Below are 17662 nucleotides of genomic sequence, written 5' to 3' on the forward strand. Positions count from 1 at the left end.
CTGATCTATCTAATATTAAAAAAAATACAACCACAAGAATTATGTAACTTACTGTTACATATCATGTATGTTAAATGGAATAGATTTTATTGGACTGAACAATGTCACAAAAGTGTATTAACCTCCGTGGCGGTATGATTCTTTTCAGTTTCGTTATTTTTTTCGGCGCAATTTTTTTTCGGATCTTTTTCGCTATTTTATTTTTTCGTTTATTCCGGGTTTTTTTACTCTAACTCCGGTTCTGCCCCCGTGCGATGCGTACGCTCGCAAGGGACGTAAACCCGGAAGACAGATGCCGGCGCCGGCCGGAGGACACCGCGCGGCTCGAGGGACAAGGTAAGTAAATATTATGTGATATTCCCGAGTGTAGCTGAGGGTATGAAGAAGTAACCCTGAGCTGCACTTGGGAATACCGCCAAGGAGGTTAATACTATCAAACATATGTGTTGATGTAAGTGAGTACTAATAATCAACCCAATGTCACAGCCCAAGACCTTGCTTCTCAATGTGGCTGCTTTCCCTGAGAGTAAAGTCGAAGATGTAGCAAGTGTTCTGCCAAGAACCCCCTCTTGGAAGTTTGAGCTTTGGCTACCCATAGGTCACTTAACAGATACTTGCAGACACAGAGCAGGGGAGGTGCAGGGCAAGGAGGAACTAAAAAGTGAGAGCTGAAATAAGGAGTGCAGATTCCTAACATCGGAGGCTTAGACTGTGGATGCAGCAGAGACTATGGGCACATTGATGGTTAAGCAGAGAGTGGATGCAGTTATGGTGCAGGAGAGGCTATGGGTGCAGTAAAGACCAGTGGCTGTGGGCGTTGCAGAGGCAGCAGGCGGGCAGCCGAGGTGCAAAATCGGCTGCGGGGTGGTAGAGGTGTAAGGGTGGATGCAACAGAAAATGTTAGACATGTGTAGCGGCTAAAAATTTGTTTCGTTTCGGATTTCGTTTATTTAGTTTTTGGACTTCGGATCTTATGTGTTTCGTTTCGGGAATCGTATTCGTATTCTGATCTGAATCGGAATTCGGACGAATGCCCGAAAATTCAACTTGAGGTGGGGTAGCAGAATTGGCACATTTGTCATTTCTGGTTGCTGGGCTCTAGTCTTTACTATTAAAGGGACATTAAAATCCTTTTCTTAATTTGTTTTTATCCGTTTAAATGTTAACAGTACACGCACAAGATTTGGACTAAATTTGTTCCAAATCCGAAATTCCGGATGGGAAATTTCGGATGCGGATGCTTTCGGATGATTTCGGATATGTTATATTTCGGAAATTCGGATGCTCCACATCTACAAATTTCCGAAATTTCATCCGAATATCGATTCGGAACAAAACGAATCGCACTTGTCTAGAAAATGTGGATGTTGCAGAAGTCAGTGGAGGTACGTGGGTGATTGCAGCAGATACTTGGAGGTGTTGTAGAGGACAACAAAGGTGCAAGGGTGACTAGAGCAGAGACTTGTGGCTGTTGCAGAGGGCAGCAGAGGTGCAAACGTTATTTTGCTGTAGTGGATAGCCTTGATAGCTCTGGGGAGTAGTAGGCACAATGCTGGGGAGTAGTGGAATGCCGAAGGTAAGTAACCGGGACAATCCTACTATAAACAAGTCAGAAACTGAGCACAAAACATCACAGTATATCCACTAAAGCCTCCAGCCAATACAATTTATGGTTAGAAATATACATGTATAAATAATGTATCAAAGTATAGAATGTAGAAATAAGGTTGCCATACACATAACAATCAGGTATGTTAGGATGTTTCAGACTGGTAGTTCTACAAGTGTGTGTCATGGTTGGCCAATTCTGTTGCATGTTGAAACTCCAGCTGCCAAATCTTACTGAGGTCCCTATTTTCAAATATACTGTATTGGCACCTTTATACTTATATTTGGAACCCTACTGTAAAGATCTGCTGCTATGAAATGTATCTAGTAAATGTCCCAAGTTACTGGTGCTGCCTCCATAGATAAGCACAGGATAGAGTCCCAAGTAGATTTGGTGGGAGTTCTTTGAAATGTGTTTCCATGTTAGAGAAGGAGTAGATCAAAAACAGTATGTCTTGTCAAAATATAAAAATAACCAGGATAATACCTTTAATGACTAACAGCAATGAAAACTTGTACCAAGATGTCAACCTTAATCACCTACATTCTGGCATGTAATGGAGGAGAAGTCCCAACAATGTAGATATGCTGCTTGTTTACATCTGTCTATTGGTCCCCTACTTAAACCTCTGTGGCTTTAGAAACCATTGCCTAATTTTGCCCTGCCTGATTTTATTATTGCCATGCCATATGTTTGAAGTGAATGCTGTGGCTCCCAGAATTGCTCTCCTCTCCACCGAGCATACACCATCATCAATCTCTTACTGCAGTTGTGAGCAAAGATTGGCAAATCTGAAAGATACAACTAAGTGTTTTTGGCTTGCATCTGTTATCAGTGGACAATCACAGCTACAACAATACAGCACTGGATGGTAAACCCTTGCAATTGCAGCGGGAGATTGATGACATTGTAGCAGTAAAGAAGCAGCTGTGGTCAACCCAAATATTTAGAAAGAGTCAGATTTCTGTGAGATAAATGGCTCAGTTCTTCATAAACTGTATGAATGTCTGCAGCAGAGGAAGCTTATGTAAATTTATAATACAGAGAGAGCAAACATGGTCATCAGAGATTAGAAACTGTGGTGGCAGGGTCTCTTTAAGGTAAACACTGCACTTATAACAAAATATGCACATGCTGAAAATGAAAAGAAAAGTTGCATCTTTTAATGAATCCACTTCACTAGTCACAGCAGTAAAAGCAGCAAATGGATTTGATCCCTGGAGGAAATTCACAGTGGGAAATCATCAAGATGAAGTCTGAAAGAGGTATGAATATGCACTTTGCAGTTATATGAACTGGAGTTATAACTGCGCACTTATATGAGGGTCTTCAAGGAAAAGAGAGGTGCCATCCCCTGACATGTTTCATTTTAAATGTGTTTGTACGAGTATGCTCCTTAAAGTCTGCTCTTTGTTGTACCTGCAAAAGTATCTTTCAGATTGAGATCGAGATGGATATGTTAGAGATACAGCTTTGTTTAACGGCATGTTTGATAGCTGGCCAGTGCCCGAGAAGATGGTAGTCAGCGGGTATGACCAAGCTCTGACAAATATAAGCAACATTCTGGAAGGGTCTTCTGGAGTTTGAGGCTCTGATGATGTCAGCGTGGGATCTTGGGTGTGAGCCCAGATTTTTAGGGCTCTTAGTCCTTCAGGTCTGGAGTTTGAAATTGCTAAACCAGGTTAAGTTTCTTACCCAAGCTGTTCCTGCGGTGGGACACTGAAGCTGGGGACCTCCACTGGTCTTTTGTGTAGTTGTGAATCTGGTGCTGAAAAGACACAGGAATCTCTGCTTGTTGGAAGATACTACTGCTATGTGTATGGGGAAATCTGAACATCTACCCAGGGCCTCAAAGCCCAAAATAGAATAGTTGCTACCTTTGCTCTTTGAGGTATTTCATCTTAATTCTCCTAGGGTCTCCAGTAAACCTTTAAAAGAAATCCCAGGACCTCATAACCTCAGTATGTGAAGTGACCTTAGGATTCAACTCAGTGGACATAAAGCCAGAGGAAATGTACAGCAATGTCTCATCATTCCTCACTAGTGGAGACTCAAAACTCAGTTGTCACACAAGTGCACATAGCTAAAGATAGATAGATATAGCTGTTGGAGATAACAGGGCTACACGTTAAACACCTCTGGTATTACAACCCGTAGCTTTATACTGATACAGAGCAGTGAGACCAAAATGCTCTGTTGGATGCTGAGTACATGTCTGTGCATGTAGCAAATTACCTCTCATTCCATAATTAACTTATTTGTCTTGAAAGGAGTTCACATTTAAAGGGAATATATGTTTTGTATTTGAGTTGCCTAAATATGAAATATTGTATATAAAAATGTAATACATACTTCTTGTAAACAGCAGGTTGATGCCCTCATGAAAGCTCTCCACTACATCCACTGAGTAAGGTATTACTATGCTGTGAATAGCCTGTCATTTGATCTTCTGCTATTTAGGTCAAATCCCATCACAACACACACACACAGCTGAATGATACAGAGAGGCAGTCATGAGTAGACATACAATGTCAAGCATTCACTCTGTATTCCGAAGCTGATTGTTGTAAGAACAACTGACATTTGCTGATATTTACCTTTTCCAAGCTCAGTTGCTCTATCAAAACCGTCTCTGGTTCCTCCAGGTATGACAGGGCATGTGAACTCCTCCCAGAATACAGTGCTTAGACCTGAACGACCAACTACCAGGCCTGAACACTGTCACATGAACAGGAGAAGGAAGACGTGACCCTGTGTAAGTCCTAACACCATCCGACACGGAGCTTGGACCAAGGAATAGAAAGGCAGAAGAGCGTGTACGGGGGGAGGCCAATAAGTTCCTACCCTCACCATGATCTAGATGTGCTAGGGATCTGAAATGTGGCAGGTTTATAGGTGGATATCTTAGTAATATGCATGCCAATTTTATTTTTGTAGGTCATGGTAAATTATAGTTAGAGCCAAAAGAAATGGAGTAGGTGTCATACCGGATATAGTTGAATACCGAGCTCAACTTTGGCCACCTCACTTGGTTCTGTGGCAGTTGACGGATGACCTTCCCTTGGGTCATCCTGTATATTTGTGTGACCACACTTAAATTCTCTCTTCCATCGTTTGACGCATATGATGGACAATACTCTCCACACACAGTTGACATCTCTTCATGGATTATTTGGGCAGATTTCCCTTGAAGATGGAGGAACTTAATCACGGCTCGGTATCCAACTTTGTCTGGCATGACACCTACTCCATTTCCCTTGGCTCTAACTATAATTCACCATGACCTACAAAAACAAAAATTGGCATGCATATTACTAAGATATCCACCTATAAACCTGCAAAATCAGATCCCTAGCACATCTAGATCATGGTGAGGGTAAGAACTTATTGGCCTCCCCTCGTAAAAGGTCAGGAGCAGTAAATGGAGGGTTGTTCTTACAAAGAACCTGTAGCTCTACTCTGACCTGGTTCATTTGTGAAATATATATTTTATACAGGTAATGAAACATAATATAAAATGTCGATTTTATGTTAAATTAAATACAACTGACAAATTGGCATTATAATTCACTTTAAGAGAGTCAGTGACACATACTACAACAGTTCTGCCATATCTGCAACAAAAAAAGGATTGAGAATGCAGCACAGGCGTCTGTCTCATTGCCTATGGCTTCAATCCCGTCACTGTTATCATAATTCTTGGTGCTGAGCTGACAGAGATTAAAAGAAGGATTAACTGAGCCACTGAGGGACACTCTGAGTCATAAGGAATTAAATTATAGTCTTGTAAAATGCATCAGTAATGTTTTTATAACATGCAAATAAGCATAAAGCAAAGCCCCATTTAAAGGGCAGCGTTCCGAATATGTATTAACAACACGACAAGGTCAACCTGGCTGAAACAGGAATTATTAGGGCTGGGCTTTTGTATATAATGCAAGGAATGTAAATGCATGAGCTAACCATTTTTGTCTAAACTGTGAAGCAGCATTATATATGCATCATGTGCATGATTTTTCCATATATGGCATTAGTGGAAATATGCTTTTAGAGACTTTTTGGTTGATAAATACGTTTTGCTGTGTGAAAATCACACGCACCTGGTGTGTGTGTGTGTTTAGGTTAGTAAATCACCCCCTATATCTCAGTTAGATACTAAAGGGGTTTGAACATTTTTTTTATTTTACTTCAAAATGTAGCAGAGGATACATCAATTCACGTAAAACAGAACTAACTTCCAAGCTCAACCTATACCAAAAATATTTATTTTGTTATAGATAGAGCGGAGAAAGGTTAGAGCCACTGTTCTGGCTGAGTCCCAACTCGGGAGATCTCCTCTTATTTTCTATCAGAGCTATAAATAATGGAAAGCTCTTTAACAATGACACAGACAAAAACAAAGACATATTTTCAGTAAAAATATGAAGGGTTGGAACATCTGACAAGCTAGTGTTCTTACATTTTTGCAGTTTCTATTGACATAAGCATGTCCCCAGAACTACGTCTCCACGGACTCCTTTTCTCTCTGGCCTGGCTCTTAGAGGTCAAAAAAGCATTATGTTCTGTGCTTTTAGTGTGTTTAAATTGATATCAAAGTCAGAGTGTTTTAAAGCTATTTGCTGATGAAATCACTTACAATGGATGCTGCTCTTTGATATTTAAAAGCTTTAGTTTCCTGCAGAACCAGCTGCTCCCCTGAGCACTGGCCCTGATATCCTGTTTTAGGGTGGGCATTTCTCTTGCAGGGTCCTATGGAGCCACTCTTGTGTGTGCTAGTAAGCTGTATGTGTCTCCACCAACACACAGCCACAGAAAAGCTCTCCGCTCCTTCTTCCTCTCTCCTTCCATCAATAAGCTAGTAGATGGACAGTTGCTGGAGACTGCTCTGCCCCTTGTGATTTTGTATTTGACAGGAAGTTTAGGGAAGCTGAGATAAGAGAGTTGGAGTTGTTCAGAAACATGATGATTGTAAAAATATGAAGAGAGTTTAATACTATAAATTTTCATTCATTATCCATAAATTATGCATAGTTAGGGAACAGCATTCTAAAACATTTTCTTCTATGTTTTAGATGCAAATAAAACACCCTAAACTGATTAACACATTCTCAATCTTTAATGACTCGATTCCTTGGCTACAAAAATTGGCACAAATTGCAACAATCTAAATTGTGGGTATTGTGTATTTAGTACAGTTGGGATTTAAAGTGTATAGAAAGCTAAATTACTAAAAGCTAAGTTGGGATTGAGTTTGAAGTGTTAAATCCCCTGCCAAGTTTCTATTGTTATCTCTGTCCCCATTGTGATTCACTCTCTATATTTGTCCTGGTAACCATTGTTACCTGGATAAATGGTGATTGGGAATCCAAAAATTTAGCTTTCCATCGGAACAGGAGGTGAAGAAAACGGGGGCACCTGTTCCAGTGACAGCTGTTTAAGAGGGAATTTACTCTCTGTAGAGGTTTATTCTTACTTCCTGTTACATCTCTTGGACAGGATGTGCTTGGACATCTCTCTCTCTGTGGGACACAGCAACCAGACAGGTGTTTTAATCATTTCCTACGCTATACAAACCTAAAAAAAACCTAAATAAAATTTCTCTCTTTAGATATACTTCGAATCATAATTCTATCCAGTTGCGTAATTAGAGCCACAGCAGCTCAGCTGGCTGCTAGGGGATCTAGGGGTTGAAGGGGGTCCCATTAGTTTGTTGTGGTAAATTTAACCTTGAACATGTGAAAATACCACACGTTCAAGGTTATCATTAAGGGTTGGAGTGGTTGCAGTTGATGACAGTGCTAATCCCCTGTAAAGTTTATAGTGTAGAGATGACTTCAGATGCACAAGGGAAGTCTTTGGAATCTTGAAATCATTACAGCTCAGAGACAGGTCATCGGGGAGGGGGCATCACATTTTTGCTATGGGGCCCTGTGATCTGTAGCTATGGCCCTGATTCTATCTGCAGTTAATTCCCCTCAATCACTGGTTTGAATATTTACAAAAACTTGCCAGTTCCTTCCCATCTAAAGCACAGGCTGTCTGGGATAGAAGAAACAATGTGGTAGAAACATTTGTAGTAGAAAAATTCTAGACAAGAAATCACTTACCTGATCTGAATTGTAAGTGACCATAGATTGATAAGCTACATCAGCTACAGCATAGATGTGCGGAGGGTTGGCTGTCCTCTTTACTCCTCTGTACGTCTGTGCATGCTGCAAGAAGACAACTGGCATTATTTAGTGTTGGCATCAATCATAGGATTGGAAATGACAGCAGTGGATTATTAAGGTATCTAACAAGACCATCAATTTCTTTTTTTGTTCAATATTTACACATTCATTACACGTGTTCAGTAAATGAACCATGAATGATTCAACAGAGAACTTGAAAGTGACAAATTCAGCCAGAAAATGTAATGTCAGTTGGTGTGCTAGGAATATTCTCCACTGCACAACTATTTCAAGGAACACCAGTGACAGAGGAAAACATGCCAATTCTGCCCATGGGACTCAGAAGATGGTTGGACATGCACACGTGCCCATCGATATGCCTGTGGTGGAGGGAAATAGGAGGAGGAGGAAGAGAGAAAGAGACTCCATTTGTCCATGTGCCAATTTGATATCATGGTTTTTCCACCCAGGTATTTTTGTGCATGAAACATTACTGACACATCTTGGGCAATGCATATCCTGATTTTAAGGATTTAAAAATCTACCATTGTTTGTAGCCACAAACCTCCCAGCTCGTTCTCGTGATAGACTAACTATAACTTCAATACAAATTAGTAAACTAAACCTGAGATTGTAGTCTATTACAGGAGCGGGCTTGGAGCGGTGACTACTTTACAACACACACAGGGACCATGGGGAACAGAAGTAGCCACCCTCCAGAAGGAAGGACAGTGTCAGCACCAATTCAGAGATGATTTGAGGATCTACAGCCGAGTGATATACAAATAAGATACATTTTTGTTAATAGTTAGGTAACTTGAATGCATTTTTAAGATTTAATTCCTGAGTTTAGTGTCACTTTAAATGTGCAGAAGGAAAGATTGAAAGTTTTATAAACCTTAATTTTTCAAAATTCTAACCATTATAAATTTCTTCAGCTGCAAATTCTTTCATCAAACCTTTTTTCTTCAGTATATCAAAAATAGGATCATACCTCAGATAAATACAAATCTAAACTTCGGAATGGGTTAACGGCGACTAGAATGTCCCCAACGTAAGTATATATCTGATCCCTGTTGTAGCGCTTTTGTAGCTGGTCTGTCACAGAATTCTATAATAGAAAATAAATATCAACATCCAAATTCAATATTAACCAGAGAAAATATTTTGATGAATAAAACACAGAGCTTTTGGTCAGACATACGGGAACCTTGTGATGATATTGAGGTATGCACAGACAAAACTTTTTTTAAGTTTTGGATAGAATAGGGAAGGGTTTAAACAGTTCAAGTTAAAGTTTGCTGTCTGTGTCTCATTGGAGAGACTTCCCTACCCTTCCTGTTCTGGAGATACAACAGGTTTTGAGAGAAAATCTCTCCAAAGTAAGGGGAATTCCCCTCTTAGACAGTTATCAGAGGCGCAGGTGTCCCTATTGGAAAATGTACCCTCACTTTGTGTCCCACTAACAGTCACCAGATTAAGAAGTAAGAAGTAAGAGCAAATGTCTTGAAAGTGAAGGAAATTTCTGTTGTAGACAAGTGTCCACATTGGAAGATTTCCCTTCACTCTTTTTTTTGTAGTAACAATAACAACTGTAAAAGTTTGGATTTTCCATCTTGATGATGAATCTCCCCAATGGGCATCAAAAATGCCCTCAAGTTTATTTCCAATGGACATTTGATAAAACTAATAAACTATGTCCTACCTCATCTAGAACTTCCAAGGTTGCCAGGTTATCCACATCTTCCGAGTACGGTGTCATAGACTCTGCAATGTCCTCAAGTTTATTTCCTATAGACATTTGATTAAACTATTAAATAATGTCCTACCTCATCTAGAACTTCCAAGGTTGCCAGGTCATCTACATCATCCTGGTTTGGTGTCATAGACTCTCTGAACATCCCCTTTTTAGTATGAATCCGCTCATGCCTAAGGAGCAAGCAATAGACTTTCCCTTAAAATTTTGAATTTGTGAAAAATAATTTTCCCGAGTGATCCAAGAACTATGAGCAGGTAGAAAATTCAGACAGCAGTCCAAAAAGGGTTAAATATTCATGTATGATATTCAGAAAATAACTTGATTCCCCTTTAGGAGAGAAGTAAATGTGAGAATACAATTTTGGATGAGTTGTTTGCAGAAGCCTAGTCGGTTTTCTCATCTAGAACACCCAAGTGATGATCTACACCAAGGCAGAAGAGGCTCATTTACAGTCAAATGATATACCTAGGAGAATATAGCCCGGGTACTTGAGTCATGGTAACAGAATATGCTTTGAATAAATACAAATTGTATCAGGCGTCAAACACTGAATGTGGTCAGCCATGACTAAGGTTTATTGTATAGAGGCTTCCACTGTACCGTGTCATAAAATCTCACTTGTTAATAGTAAAACCTTTATCTGAATGTTGTATAATAACTTGTTCATGAAGAGAAGTTGAAGCCAAGCAAATTACACTGACTGGACAAAAAAAAAGTCACCACCTGGAATTAGCTAAGCAAATAGATTAGAACCTTCCATTGGATAATATGTCTTGGTTCAGCAACATTATGTCCCCAAAAAATGAGGTCAGCTGCCTACCTAAATATACTGAATGATCAGGTTTTTCCATCAATGGGTTTTATCTTCCCTGATAGCACATTGGGCATTTTTCAAGATGACAATGTCAGGATTCATTGGGCTCAGATTGTGAAAGAGTAGTTCAGGGAGCATGAGATATCATTTTCACACTTGGATTGGCCAAACCTTAACCCCATTAAGAATCTTTGGGATGTGCTGGAGAAGACTTTACACAGTGGCTCTCCCATCATTACTACATGATCTTGGTGAAAAATGAATGCAACTCTGAACAGAAATATATGTTGTGATATTGCAAAAGCTTATCAGAACAACGCCACAGTAAATGTGTGCCTTAGTCAAGCTAAAGGCCGTCCAATGAAATATGAGTGTGTGACTTTTTTTGGCCAGGCAGTGTAGAATCACCTGCTATTTATGAAACTATAAAAAAAAACATACAAACTTAACAGAAAAACAGAAAACTGGATTTAAAAAGTGTATGTATAGCCCAATTTATTTTAGCTTTGGATAGAGTTAGAGAGGATTAAAACCCACCAGCTAATTAAATTCTATCTGTCTCCCATTGGGAAGATTTAACTTCACCTTAGTAGTCAGTGTTAGGACACTTAACAGGAAAGATAGGAAACCTCTATAAAGTGAGGGGAATTCCCCTTAGATAGGGGACCCCATAAAAAGATTACCCTTCACCTTCTGTTGTGGTAACATTTTAGTTTCTCATCAATTTCTGTCCCAGTGATAATGGTCACCAGGACAAAAAGAGGAGTGCATCTTCCCAGCGAGGACACAGACATTAATAAAAACTTTACAGGGAGTCAAACACTTTTCTATTCAATATTATAAAAAACTTTACTCAACGCATGTTAACGCACAACATGTGCACTATGTAAATAAGAGTCAGACAGGTGACATGTATTTCCTGGTTCATCAATGCAGATTAAGATAGATAGATAGATAGATAGATAGAGATATTTATTTATATAATATTTCAAATACAGTTGCTAATTTTCAGTAAAACATTTTCTTGAAGACAATACTCTTCATGATTTCACTGTTATTGGGCAGATGAAGTATAAATAAGCTGTTTACCTCTTTTTCTCCATTATCCCCATTTGCAGGTGGATGTCTATGAATTCCATTAGCTGCTTTTGAAGTGCTCTTTCATTATGTCTAATTTGCCTAATAAATGCATGTTCCAAAAGATCACACACCGTGGGTCGTTTCTCAAAGTCTTTTGTGAGGCACCTGAAAGATGAAATAAATCAGAAAAATTAGGATATCAAAATTCAGTAAATGTTTTCCCCCGTTCTCATCAACAATGCAGAGGTCCTGATTCTGGCCTGAGGAAATACAAAACCTATGGGGGTCACTTGGCAAGGATACATTTATCATGCAGGAACCTGGGTTAAAGTTCTTCTGCACAGCATGTTAGACAATGCATGTCTGTAGGGAGGGTGTACTATAATATTGCAGATAATAAGTAAACATTGAAATGGACACAAAATTGCCACAAGGTTAAATCTACAAATTTTATATTTTCTAAAAACATAGCAAAAGACTTCTGTGTCGTCCACATTCCATTTACCAGCCACAGCCGTAACAGGGGGAGGGGAATTTGAATTCATTTTACATTAAAACAATTTAGCAAGAAGAGGGAGGCAACTTTGATTTTGATTTCTTCCATCATCTGATAAGAAATTAGAGTATGTGGAAAATTTAGCTAGTAGCCAATTCTACTGATGGGTTCCAAAATAATTGTGGATGGACTTAGCATATAATGATCATATTAGAGATACAATGATTCATTTCAAAGTTGAAAATCACTCAAAGGAGACTTAAGTATATATACGTTTTAGCCATGCACATTCCTGTCAATCCACAAGCTTTTGCATCATTGTGCTTGAACCTACACCTGTTATTAGTTTGCTTGCAGGGAAATATCACCCTTTCCCTAGTATTTGCATTAAAACATTTGCATCCACAAATAAAAAATCTCCATCCATGGCCTGCATCTTTGGCATCCAAAGCAGCAGGTCTGCTAGGACCGTCACTTTTACACACAATATTTTCTTGTTTAACTGATCTTCACCCGGCTTACCATAGTGGGACAATGTGTAAATATACTTACATGAGATGAATGGTTTTCTACTGGAAAAACAGTGTATGGCTTGCTAACTGTTCAGAGACTATGTGCAACCTGTGAACAGTGTGATCATCACTGCTGTTGCAGATTCCAGAAGAAGAAATACATGGAACTTCCTAGATAAGTTCCCGGGACCCTCAATAATTGTTAATGATAATGCAGCACCTTAGACCATTGCTTTGTCCCTGCAATCTGCATAACAAATTCAACAGACTGAGAATTCCAACCTATTCCTTATTATGTCCAAACTACAGAACCAAATCTACCACATGCAAAGTAGGTAGAAGCTGCATGACACAAAAGAGGCCAATTTGATGCCAACAGTAGCATTCTATGTGGTTGATTCACAATTTGCACTTCGCAGAGGATTTTCCCTTAGCTTGGGGAATGTGGTGAAATTTCACTTTGCAAAGAATACCCAATCAGGTGCAAAGAATATACAAAAACTGTATGTTTGTATAGGATTGGCTGATGGAAGTCAGCAGAGCTTTCCCATGTTCACTAAACTAAGGGGGAACTTCCCCTGCAAAGTACAAATTCCCACGCAAAGTGAACAGCCTATTTACCTAGTATATCAACGTCATTATGTCCATTGCCATGCGTATAATCAGCCCTTTTAAAAATGAATTTGTTACTAGAAATAGTAGCTTACTGCTGGCATTTGATAACATCATAATCAGTGAGTTTTTCTCCAAAAACACTCTTTTGAATGAAAAGGTCAAAAATAAAAATAAATCTGTATTTCTATATTGATTTTCCATACGTTCTATCACGCTCCTCATAACCACATTCATTTAGAGGTTGTAAGCTTACTTATTGAAGATGCCCATAGGATGTACTTCCTCAATGCTCTAACACGACTTCACTCAGCCCTGCAAATATGCATTTCCCTGTGTCACAGCGCTCACAGAGCCTGCCTTCTGAAGTACAACTCAATGTCTGAACAATGTAGCATTATCATTGTTTGCTGGAAGCAATGCATGATGGGCTATGTAGTCTTGAGAAATCCAGATTGCCTCACATCAAGCAGCAGAGAAAGAGACGCAGAGCACACTGGGAATCCAGGAAGTTGATGAAAGTGATGGGCAGATGGAAGGCAGCACTCACTACATAAAAGGGATTTTTTAAGCAAGCTTTGATTGTATTATCAAAAACAACTCTAGTATGTCTACCTATCACAATGCTGAAGTTATAACAGGATAATTGAAGAGATGCTACTTTTAGTTGTTCACCCAACAAATTGCAGGACACAGGAAACAGAATACAGAGGGACGTGTAGATGCACCCAAATGCATTTCTTAACCACCTCAGGGCCGGCCGTTGTAAAAAAACGGCCGGCCGAGAGGTCTCTAGATCTGAGCGGGCGTCTTTAGACGTCCGCTCAGACACGCCCCCTCACGCGAGCCCGGGATCAGCAGGTTGCCTACGTTCTTAGGCACTCATTTAAAAAGCGTTGGTATAGCTGCATCACAGCCATACTGCTGCCTGAAAACAAAGTGTGTGTGTCGTGAAGCATGGTATGACAGAGAGCACATAGTGACATTCTCTTGCCTTTGTACAGTAAATCATTTCCTTAGTCTTTAAAGAACACATAAGGGGGATGAGTTTATTAAAACTGGAGCAGACAAAATCTGGAGCAGATTTGCACTGCAACCAATTAGCTTCTCTGTCTTATTTTCAAAACTTAGCTGAGCAAACTGTAGAGAGAAGCTGATTGGTTGCCATGGGCAACTGCTCCAGGTTTTTCTGCTCCAGTTTTGATAAATTCCCCCCAAAGAGTAATTTAAGGCCAGTCCTACTTCCACTTTTCACAATCAAGAATGTTAATGGTAGATTGTCCTAATCTATTTGGCAATTTTGGTGATTCAAAGCTAAAAGAACATACTTCTGTATTAGAAATCAGGCCACAATACCTCCTACTCATGGACATCCAAACCTGCCAAGAACATTGCCAGATTCCAGTACATAGGCCTGGTAAGGAAGGATTCTACTCACTTGTGTATAAAGTCATTAAGTTCTGCTGACCACAGTTCTGGCTGACGTAGGGTTGGTGGCGGGTTCCTGCAAAAGCACAAAACATTATTATCATTATAAGTTTTATATCTCTGCTATATAAAAATGTTAACAAGCATTCCAAAAAAAGGGAAATTGTCTATATTGTATATTATAGAGCAACTCTATTGGAAACAGGCCTTATTGGTAAAGAAGAACTCCAGGAAAATGTTCTTAACCCTTGCAGTGGGGATACCCTCGAACTGCAAAGGTTAAGTTCTTGTTTTTGAATAGGTGATAAAATAACAAAGTTTTATTCATCTTAAGCTCCAGTTCCGAGATGCCCCGCTGTCCCAGCGCTCACTCCAGCCAGTCCGATTCTCTGCTGCAGCATTGAAATGTTCCTCAGCGTCCTCACGTCTATACACTGTACAGGTGAAACTCGAATAATTAGAATATTGTGCAAAAGTAATTGCAGTAAGTGCTGCAAAAGGGGCCCAAACCAAGTACTGAGTACATATGCATGCTTGTACTTTTCAGAGGTCCAATATTGTTCTATGTACAATCCTTGTTTTATTGATTGCATGTAATAATCTACTTTTTTGAGGTTGTGGATTTGGGGTTCTTGGGGTTTTCATGAGCTGTAAGCCATAATCATCACAATTATGACAAATCATGGCTTGAATTATCTTGCTTTGCATGTAATGAGTCTATCTCATATATTAGTTTCACCTTTTAAGTTGCATTAGTGAAATAAATGAACTTTGCACGATATTCTAATTATTCGAGTTTCACCTGTATATAGACATGATGATTTGCATGATTTTAGACCGCTGCAGAGGAGGAGGAGGAGGAAGGCTAGAAGGTCTAAGAAGAAGCCGGCTCAGAGCTTCGGCTGAGTATAACTTTTTTTTTAACCTAGACACAAATAAGCACTTAACCCTTAAAGTGTGGGGTAGACCCACTGCAAGGGTTAAAAAAAATCCTTCTTTAAAAATGTGATCCCAGCTAGGCTTTTATTGCAGTGTTAGACCCGAGTGGAAAGAACTTCGGCTTTTACAATGCTGACTTTGGCTTTTCACCTTTTTCTGCCTCTGTCATTGGTCTAAGTCAGCTCCCTATGTATTCCTAATTGTAATCCGATGCAGGGCATCTAGGATAACATTTTGAGGCTTGTGTCCCTCAAACAATTTTCCAGAGGAACACCAGAAGCAGGTGAGCAGAGGCTTTTCTGGAAAGCCAAATTCAGTCCATCACTGCCATGCCTAAAGTTGTGGAAAAGCTTCCCATTGGGGTAAAAATCCAAAAGTTCTGCAAAACCACAAACTGAGAATTCTTATGTATCATTTCATTTAATGCAACACAACAAAGAACTTTTTAACCCATTGCCAACCTTTGGAAATGAATGATCTGCTGTATAGTTTGGTATCTCTGTCTCTCTCTCTCTCTCTGTATATATATAAAGAAAGGTACCTATCAAAACGAGATCTGGGGACACAGAAGCATTACTAATAGAATAATTTTTTTAATCTTTAATAGAATTAATTTAAAAGTATTTAAATAGTACAAAAAGCCTAAAACATCACTAAACTGAGGGTTCCGCTAGATAACTAAAAGCAAGGTAAGAATATTAACAAAAGAGTCTTAAATTTTGTTGTAAGTACATCCGCCGACAAACTCCTGAGCCTGACAATATATAATATGTTGCAAAGTAAAACAAGTTTAAAAAAAAAGAAAGAGAATATTAGAGAAATTTAAAAAATGAAATAGAAAAAATAGTAAAACAGATAGAAACATAAAGTTTAAAATAATTGTACGTTACTGAAAATAATAAACATATTCATTTAGATTATGTTAGTTGATTAGTTTGTTTTTTAGTTAGCTAGATTAGTGGATTAATTCAGGGAGAATAGTTAGTTATTAAAAGTTAGCTTAATTATTATTTTTTATTGGAATTACTGCAGAATTACAGCTATTGAAAGTGTTCAGGATAGATAGGAGAAAATAATTAAGTGAAAATCTTTGTATTCATTATGCAAAATATATTTCACAATAGACAAACTATAACGGAATTATTTTCACATATTAGTCAAGTTGGCTATTCTTTGCGAAGGAAATCTTCACCACATTCACTAAGCTAAGTGAAAATTCCATTGCAAGGTGAACAACCTTTAGTTAACCAGCCCGTTTGAGTCCTCAGCCTAACTTTAGTTGCTGCATGGTCATTCCAGCTCAGAAATTCAGTATTAAAGCCAGGCAATTGGTATTTTTTTGCCATTACGGTAGATTATTTTTAACCATAGCTGTCCTTAATGCTGTTCTCTAAGCAGGTACTAATAACACAGGTATTAATAACCAATATTAAAAATACTGTAAATACCTAGGAATTTTAAAAAGAGCTCTCATTGGATGCAAGTCAGCCAATGGAGGATCACCATCACTAAGCTCTATGGCTGTAATTCCTAAAGACCAGACATCACAGCGTGCATCATATGTTGCATCTACTTGCTGCTCACATGCAATCACCTAGAAAAACAAGGCAAATATGGAAAAGTATTACGTGGGATTTTCTTAGACACATCAATAAATGCTTTACAATTAATACTTAAAGGCAAAGTCCACCTTTAAAAAAAAAATGATAGTAATAATAATAACAATAGTTGCACACTTCTTCATAAAAGAAAAAAATTTGCATTTATCATTGTTTTCATTGGAACCAGTAAAGCATTGTGGCCACAATCAGTGGATCGTAGATGCAATGCTCTGGCTCCTGCAGACTCTTCCTCCTCTCCATGTCTGTAGCTTGGTATAGACATTCAGTGACATGAACAGGAGGAAGAATGAATGGACTACAAGTGTAGTGATGTTACTCTCTCTCCATTCATGTCTATCAGTCTGCTCAGATCGGATGAAAACGAAGAACATTTTTTGTTCCTAAAGTAATATTAAAGTCAAATTGTTTTTAAATTTCAAATGTTGATGAATAAATGCTGCTTCTTGATGTCTAAAATTTTAGGGGTCTATTCACTAAGCTGCCGTAGGCAGCCGAGTGAACGACCAACCTGAAGCTGTTCGGCTATTCACTTCAGGCTGGTACGGCTGATTTCAGACGTATATCGGCTGAAATCAGCCTCCATCGGGTGGCTTCGGGTCGGCCGAACATGCTCAGCATGTT

The 17662-nt window shown here is 38.9% G+C and overlaps 1 protein-coding gene across 1 annotated transcript in view; it reads right to left on the reverse strand.

The window, feature by feature from the left end:
• Positions 1 to 17662, reverse strand: part of MYO3A (myosin IIIA) — a gene marked incomplete at its 3' end in the record, with an annotated part of 88784 nt that overhangs the window by 49843 nt on the left and 21279 nt on the right. Inside the window, exons 7-11 of the mRNA XM_018557949.1 lie at positions 14491 to 14556; positions 11442 to 11597; positions 9609 to 9708; positions 8774 to 8890; positions 7717 to 7821 (exon numbers count right to left, since the gene is read on the reverse strand). Coding sequence (XP_018413451.1) covers positions 7717 to 7821; positions 8774 to 8890; positions 9609 to 9708; positions 11442 to 11597; positions 14491 to 14556 — 544 coding nt within the window. The remainder of the gene's footprint in view (positions 1 to 7716; positions 7822 to 8773; positions 8891 to 9608; positions 9709 to 11441; positions 11598 to 14490; positions 14557 to 17662) is intronic.

This window comes from Nanorana parkeri, unplaced genomic scaffold (genome assembly GCF_000935625.1).
Source record: "Nanorana parkeri isolate BGI_ZX_2015 unplaced genomic scaffold, ASM93562v1 scaffold313, whole genome shotgun sequence".
Taxonomy (NCBI): Eukaryota; Metazoa; Chordata; class Amphibia; order Anura; family Dicroglossidae; genus Nanorana; species Nanorana parkeri.